Source organism: Xiphophorus maculatus, chromosome 19 (assembly GCF_002775205.1).
Source record: "Xiphophorus maculatus strain JP 163 A chromosome 19, X_maculatus-5.0-male, whole genome shotgun sequence".
Classification (NCBI taxonomy): domain Eukaryota; kingdom Metazoa; phylum Chordata; class Actinopteri; order Cyprinodontiformes; family Poeciliidae; genus Xiphophorus; species Xiphophorus maculatus.
This window is the reverse complement of record NC_036461.1, coordinates 2,191,009-2,198,921: the sequence shown is the minus strand read 5'-3', so window position 1 is coordinate 2,198,921 and position 7,913 is coordinate 2,191,009. Positions and strand designations below refer to the sequence as shown.

Sequence of the window (7,913 nt, the reverse complement as noted above, 5' to 3'; positions counted from 1 at the left end):
TGCTACCTTTAAAACATGTGGCAGCCATTAAAAATCAGATTTTTAAATTTAAAGTTACGGCTTCAGAAAACATTCCTGTTTATTTTTCCAACTGGGAGCAAAGCTGGAAATATTTCAGTGACTCTGTGAATTTTGCAGTGAAAGTATTTAGTATCATGTAAAACTGGATATTAAATGAGGTTGAACTGCTTGCCACTTATAGTACTCATGTTTTTCTAGCAACAAAACAAAAAGTTCATTCATATTCACAGGTTGTTCAAACTGTTGCTCTGAAGAAAATCATAAAGTTGAATTTTACAGATATGTTTGAGCTTTTAAAATTTAATCCACTTTATTTGAAATTCCTCGAACAAAACAAATTAAATTAAATAATATTTTTTCTAAATACATGTCATTTCTCCATTGCAGCTCAGACCCTTTTGTTGTATTTCCTTTATAAACAAATTATATTTTAACTTTAGATATTTCACTGACTGTGCACATTTACAATATACAACATCATTTTATTTACACTTGTTGCGTATTTAAATTTACAGCAGACCTCTGCTTTACATAAAGTTATTTTAGGTGCCTAAATTAGCCAAAGTTAGCAACACAAACTGTGAGTATTTTTTACTTTAATAAGATGTGCTCAAATTTAGAGTTTCTTTTTGAAAAATTAAGACAATTTAACCTATTAAGTTAGATAGCTACATGTATCATTTACAGCTTAGGTGTGATTCTCATCGCTGCACAACAACTTGTTAGAAGTGAAAAGACTTTATTTTTTTTAGACGATCCTCCTGTGAGAGAATGTTTGTGTTCTCCATTAATATGTATTTTTTTCTGCAGCATGCCGTTCTGGCTCCTGGCCACTCAACCTTTACTCATTGTGAGCAGAATCTCTTTTCCACACTCCAATCTGGCAACCTGCCCTCCCGCCGCCTCATTGGCGACACCTCACTGCCACCCAGTGGCGGCAGCCGGTACTGCAGCCGCCAGCTGCAGGGGGAGGCAGGGAGAACTGTTTACAAGTGGCATTTGGCCCTAATTAAAAGCAGCGCTTGTTGGAGCACCAGGTCTGCAGAGGGGCTCGCATCCAGGGCGATGCAGGCTGAGCCGACGATCCGTCGATAAGCTTCCTCTACTCTGCAGCAAAACACAAACACATCGACCAACAAGTGAGCAGTGTGAGGATATAAACAGGATGGTTTTGCTGCTTTTTATTTCAAGGAAAAGAAACAGCCCAGGTGGCTGAGAGTGCAGCTTTTCTCTTCAGTCCAATAAAAAGCGTCTTCCTAACTCCGTCTGTTTTCTAATTCTGCTGGCCCAACATCTGGCCGTCCCATGTGGACACGCCATTACGTCAGCGCAGAAGATGAATGAAAGCAGCTATCGACCTGTCTGAGGAGCGACTAACTGGGCCGGCAGCGGCTGCGAGTTTGGACCGGCTTAATGGAGCACAGCAGCTCGGCAACTAATCACCTGCTTTTTCTCATCAGCCTCTTCCCCCGCGGGACGGTAACTGATTGTTAAGTGTTTGATGGATAAGACGAAGACTGAGGTGGCCTGACTGGGAAAGAGCTGCACAGTTTGCAGCCATCTGTGACTTCAAACACAGACATCTACCTAAAATGCAAAACGTTTGTTCACATGTGACAATCTGGCATCAAAAACTATTAATGGACTTAATATCACTGCAAAAATACAAAATTGTACCAAGTATTTTTTCCTCTATTCTCTTTGTACATTTAAAATAAGATAAAACTAACTGAAAAGTAACTTTTCAGCAAGATAATGAGCTACTTTTAAGTCAATAATTCTTTAATATTAATTTTAAAAAGTAGTAGTTCCACTGGCAGATTGTTTCATTTATATCATGTGCAAAATGTCTTTCTATAAGTGAAGTAAACTGCTATTAAGAACTAATTAAGAATGTGTGAGGCAGCATTTATGCTAAACAAATCTAATAATCTTTGAATTATTAGATTCAAAGATTCTAATAATCTGTGACAATAAAATGACTCTAAGGGTATTTCCACATCTGATGGTCTGGTAGACTATCAGTTGCATCATCTGCTCCACCTCCAGCTGCTGTGGTTCTCTGTCTCTCTGCTGAGTCAAACCAACCTGTTCCCTTCCTGGCCTGTGGGGGCGCTGCACCAAGAACCACTGATGGAAATGACACAAAAACCTCTGAAGAAGACACCGGACTTTCTAGGTAAACGAACTGGAGTTGGACCTTTGATCCGATTCTCAAACATATTTGTATCAAACATTCTTGTCTAACCTGGTTCTGAAAAGTTTGTTGTGATCCAGCTCCTCCTCCTCGTCGGTCTTCATCAGACCTCTGCTCCTCAGCCTCCTCTTCCTCTCCTCCGGGTCCAGGGTGAGTAAGATCACCAGGCTGGGCTGCAGGAGGTCACCGGGCCAACGGTACACCTCAGCGCCCTCGTGTGGAAGGTTACTCACTGGGCCGGTTACCGCGGTGGCGATGGCGTACGCTGCTGTGCTGTGCCAGAACCTGAGGACAGATCAAACATGGCTGACTGAAGGTGAGTGAAGACTTCCTGACAATAAGGCTGAAATATTAAAGGTGCTTCCTTGAACATGGCCTGCACAAAACGTTCATTATATTTTATGCACAAAATCATTATTAGATAATGAAATATTACTCCGGTCATTTCTGCTTATTTTCAGCTGGTTTAGGGCGTCTTGTCACTTTAAATCCAAATAATCTGCTGCTGGCCACGCCCCCAGATCTACCTTTACATCCACACAGGAAAATGGCTGCAAACAGACGCACAATTATACAACCGTAGATCTTTGAAAAGCATAAGTGAAGCCTTCTGCACAGCCAATAAGAATGTATCGAGTGGTTTCTGGATGGTAAGTCAACAACAAAACACTTGTCTTTTCCATTAATAGAAAAGAACTTATATTAATAATTGCGATCGCAACTATTAATGCAAGTTCACTTATTATTCACAATTTTTGCGTGGACTTTTCATCAGTTAGCGCAACTTTTCCACAAATCTGACCAACATCCTCTTACATGTTCACGTTAAACGGGTTTTCCTGTTCGTCCGGCAAATTTCATTGATTGATGAAAATGTCAGGGTTTTGACTAGCGCAATGACAATAACTGATATAAATTACATTTTGTTTAATTGTTACAAGTAACCAAATAAAATTTTATCCAAGTAAATATTTTACGTTTATTAAGTTAAACGACCGTAAATAAAGCTCGACAAACTTAATTCAATCACATGTAACAGCTTAACTAAAAAATGTTTTAAGTTTGACCTGCGTTTTTTTTTCTTCAATGTGTTATTTCAGGACGGTACAGCTTCCTGCAAAGCCACGTTACGGCAAAAGAAAAAAATCACAACTTTGTGAAAAAGGTGCCGCGACAATCACAAAAAACCTCACAACATCCTGGAGGGACTTGAAACACTTGTTTTTTCCAGCAGCCATTGTACAGTGCATGCGGAGGCCTGTTGAAATAAGCAATAAATCAGTTAATCGAATGATTAATTAAAATGAGTTCAATAATTTCCATTTGCATAATTTGGCGTTTTTCTCTTTTCTCTCTTTCTACCAAAAACTGGGTGCTTCAGTCTTCAGTCTGCTGCTTTGGTCGCAACTAGAACATTTTTTGAAGGACAAATTATTTAAAGAGACTTTATGATTCGTTTTATTTGTTGTTTCTGTTTTGTTTAGTTTGGATATTGAAAATGTCTTCCAGTTCCAATGTTAAATGTTTATTGGCTTTTTGAGAATATGTTGTTGCATTATTATGCCATTACCATTATATCATTTTCAAGTAATGTAGAAAAACAACATTATTGTTTATCTGAATAACTTCTGAGACGATTTATCATCCAAAGCAGGGGTGGGCACTCCTGGTCCTCGAGGGCCGGTGTCCTGCAACTCTTAGATGTCTCCCTGGTCCAACACACCTGAATCCAACAGCTGAATCTCCTCCTAAGTGCAGTCAAGTTCTCCAGAGTCCTGTTAACGACCTCATTATTTGACTCAGGTGTGTTGAAGTAGAGATGCATCTAAAAGTTGCAGGACACCGGCCCTCGAGGACCAGGAGTGCCCACCCCTGATCCAAAGCATGCTGCGTTGAAACCAGCTGGGCAAATGTTCTGGAACTCCACTTGGGTTGCTAGGTAACGGGCCGAGTTCTGCTGGGGTTGCTAGGTAACGAGCTGGGGTAACTAGGTGAAAGGTCAGTGCCTGCTGATTTGTGATGTTACATTTGGTTTGTTTTTGAAACAAACTCCAAAAACATGGACTTATAGCCAATAAACAACTGGGTGGCTTTTTAAAGCGTTTTTGGAAGCAGTAGAAACACAAATGGAAGAACAAAAAACATACAAAATGAGTCAATTTTAAGAGTTCATCACTGCTCTAACATGACAGTCCAACATCTTGCCTGTCAACGATAACAGGAGACTTGCTGGCCTCTTGGTTTATCTGCTCAGCAGTGATGTAGTTGCCCACTGCATAGAAAGCCCTCCGGATGAGGGGCGGTTCTCGATCGAAGCGCCCTCTCCAGGCGGACAAGCACTGGGGAGGCGACCGCAGAAGCGTGGCCCCCAGAGAGTCCCGCAGAGACTCTGTCAGCGTCGTCTTTCCTAAAAAATGAAAGTGAAAACATTTGTTACTCTCTCTTCATTAAAGAGAGCCTACCTGACACGGTGGAGTCTCTAAGAGCAACAGACGATTCAATAAACCATTTCCAGAGTGATGTAACTTTTCTGAGGTCATGATACGTGATATTCCATTAGGCAGAGCGCTCTGACAGGTAATGTTTTTAGCAGAGAACAGCCACCCATCAGGCTGATCCTGTGTTTATTTATGAGGTAATGGCATTAACCTGTGGCGTCCAGGCCCTCTATGACAATAACTGGGAAGTCTGGTTTTCTTCTGGCATCCAGGCTGCTGGGAAGCATCCCCAGTACAGACCGGGTCTCTGGGATGATGTCACCACACTGCAGAAAATGGGGGGGGGAAATCAGTTCACTGCGGATCAGGAGGGAGTCAAACTGACTGCTTCATCTGCTTCTCTTTGAATGCTTGAAAAATCAAGTTTTTTATTGGTAATAATCTGAGACTTGAGTGAGTATTTGAACATGAAAAGACAAAATACCTCAACACCAGTGAGACTGGATGGAGAACAGCTGTCAAATTTAAAGTCTTGCTACAGATTCTCAATTGGACTCAGGCCTGGACTTTGACTAGGACATGGGTCAGCAACCTTTACAACCCTAAAACTCATTTTTACCTTTGCACGATCTGAGCAAAGTTGCTATGACCCTTCAAAATAAAATGAATAAATCAATAAAAAATAAACTTTCTTCTGAACCAGGGGTGCCCAAACCTTTTGAGACCAAGATCTACTTTTTCTCTCACCAGCCGGCTGAGCTCATTTTAACAGAAAATGACCCAAATGTTGTTCTTATAACTGAGAATAAATGGGCAAAATCCTTTTTACAATAAATGACATGCCTTTCCTACATTGTTTTCATAGAAGACCATCAGGTAGACTCCCTTTAAAAGATTTTTTTTTACTTGACAAAAAATAAGGACTAAACGCTGAACTTAAATCTTCAGGATCTGGAGACCCTGCAGTACCATTCTCCGCCACATGAGTGCGCCAGTATGCAAAATGTTGCAACTAAACTTGATATTTTTGAGCTGTACCTGTTTCAGCACGTCGCAGGCCTCATCCAGGCTGTAGAAAACATCAGAGTTGATCATGTTGAGAACTGATGGATGATGTTTTGGTGTTTCTGAAGGCACCACGCAGAACCTGACCGGGTTATCCTCTGACTGGTACCAGAGACACTGAGTCCACTGCTGGCCGTCTTCACTTTGGGAGTATGAACACACCAACACGGGGTTTCTCTGCTCCAAATCCGTTAAAATGTCCTCAATCAGGGATGAATTCCCAGCCCGGCTTTGGAGGAAGTATCCTTTGAGCAGCGAGCCCTTCTGGTCCGGGATGAAGGAGGACATGGACCGGACCCCGGAGCCCGGAGGCAGCTGCCTCTGCAGCCGGTCTCTCAGCTCCCAGTGAAACCTGTCTCCTGTGACCCTGTCCCCGCTGCAGACCAGCAGGGAGTAACACCTGTCCTGCTTCTGGACCTCACTGAACACATCAGGCGGGACCGGTTCCCCACGGAGCTGCTCTCTGATCCCAAAGTACCGCGGCGCTCCGTCCACTTCCACGGAGAAAACACGGGACGACCACCTCTGGACGAGAAGCTTCAGGTGCCGGGCCATGATCCAGTTCTGGTATCGGCGGGTTTCAGTGCAGCTGCAGTTGGCTGTGGTCAGGAAAACGAAAGTTACCGAGAGGGGGAAGGAAAAACGAAACTTACAGGCGACGCCTCTAGGGCGCAGCAAAGAAATGTTTCCCTTGAATCCAAAAGTTAAACTCAAGTTTGAAAAAAATGTTTTTAGACCTTTGGCTCTGCACGTGGACACTGATTAGTTAAAGTCAGCATAAAAGTTTGCATATCAGCCTGAAATGAATCATTTAACCAAGTTTATTTGTATAGCGCATTTCAGCAATAAGGCAGTTCAAAGTGCTTTACATAAAAGATACAAAAATACAAAGTCATGAAAGAATTATATGCGTGACTAAATATGCATTAGATCATTCCAGTAAAAAAAACCATTGCAAATAATTTAATATTTTCCTGTCTGTTCATATATGTAGGGTGTATATATCCTAGATTTTACCACTTTCTTCAACCAGATTCAAAATTTTACTTATTTCATGTTGGAAACTTTGAAAACTCTAAGAAATATAAAAAACTCAAAGCAACCAAAACCATGTCTGTAAGCTGCTGAAGAGTGATGATGTTCCCTCTAGAAAAGCAAACTCAAGATGTAATAAAAACAAAATTAGCTTTAGAGAAGGAAATCAGGCGAATATGTTTTCTGTGCAGGAGTTCGGATACATAGCAAACTGGCACCCCACCCAGAGTTTTAAAAGCCCCGCTTCACCACAATGATGAATTATTGTTTGTTACAAAGTTCAAGTTCAGGTTTATTTATGTTCAGCAAAAGGCAGTTCAAAGTTTTTTACTTCATAAAACATCATTCAGTCATAAACTATGAAATCAAACAATAAATATTAGATTTGATCAAAAATCATCAATACACATCAAATATGATGATCAATGTCCTATTTGCTATTAATCAAAGGTAACTAAGCAGGTGTTTCTACCATTGTTTCACTGAGAAATAGATTGCATAATGAGCTCATAAGATGCACAGTTCCACCAGGTGTTTGCTAATTCCTGCTGGCTAGTCTGTAGGAGCTGCTCAGCTCTGAGAAGGAGCTTTGTCTTGAAGGCGGAGCTAGCTCCACCCAGGTGTTTCAGCCATCTGAGTGGTTACCATGGTGATTAAGCCTTTCTCAAAGAATCAAAGCAACACTCCAGGTTTGCTTTGGATGAAGGAATAACATTATACTATGATGTAAAGATTTTAAAAAGTTGATTTTACATAATACTAACTCTTTAAAACTCACATAAAAAGGTTTTTACAAACAAGAACGAGTGTGAGAGTCTTTCTGTTCATGAAACATGTTTTTAAGTGAAGCAAAATTAACTGACAATAATTTTAAAGTACCATAACTCGCCTAATTTTTCACTCTAATATGTGATTTGAGGGCGAGGTGAGTAACAGGGACAGGCATTAAAAAAGAAAACATTAATATTAATACATATTTTCATACTTTCTCTCTAAAATCCATTCATAAACATACTATAGCAGGTTGGGTCCGGGTGCCCATATGCCCCCCCTACTGGCGCCACCGGTTATTATTAATAGAGCGACATTTGCCAACATTTCAGTTACATTTCTTCTTATCTAATTGTTATCAATTACCGTCTGAAGGCACTTTATGT

General features: G+C 40.9%; 1 protein-coding gene across 1 annotated transcript; it reads right to left on the bottom strand.

The window, feature by feature from the left end:
• Nucleotides 1–487: 487 nt before the first annotated feature.
• cmpk2 (cytidine/uridine monophosphate kinase 2) lies at nt 488–6,474 on the bottom strand. Its single transcript, XM_014469610.2, has 5 exons — nt 5,695–6,474; nt 4,868–4,982; nt 4,424–4,625; nt 2,270–2,503; nt 488–1,128 (listed from the first exon to the last, which is right to left on the bottom strand). The coding sequence occupies exons 1-5, from the start codon at nt 6,274–6,276 to the stop codon at nt 1,008–1,010; spliced, it is 1,254 nt and encodes a 417-aa protein (XP_014325096.1). The 5' UTR covers nt 6,277–6,474; the 3' UTR covers nt 488–1,007.
• Nucleotides 6,475–7,913: the final 1,439 nt, after the last annotated feature.

Coding starts and splice junctions, on each gene's coding strand:
- cmpk2 (XM_014469610.2), bottom strand. CDS start 6,276: ATGGCCCGGCACCTGAAGCTTCTCGTCCAGAGGTGGTCGTCCCGTGTT. Junction 2,504..4,423: donor TCTCCTGTTATCGTTGACAG/GCAAGATGTTGG, acceptor ATCTGTCCTCAG/GTTCTGGCACAGCACAGCAG. Junction 1,129..2,269: donor AACAAACTTTTCAGAACCAG/GTTAGACAAGAA, acceptor GTTTTGCTGCAG/AGTAGAGGAAGCTTATCGAC.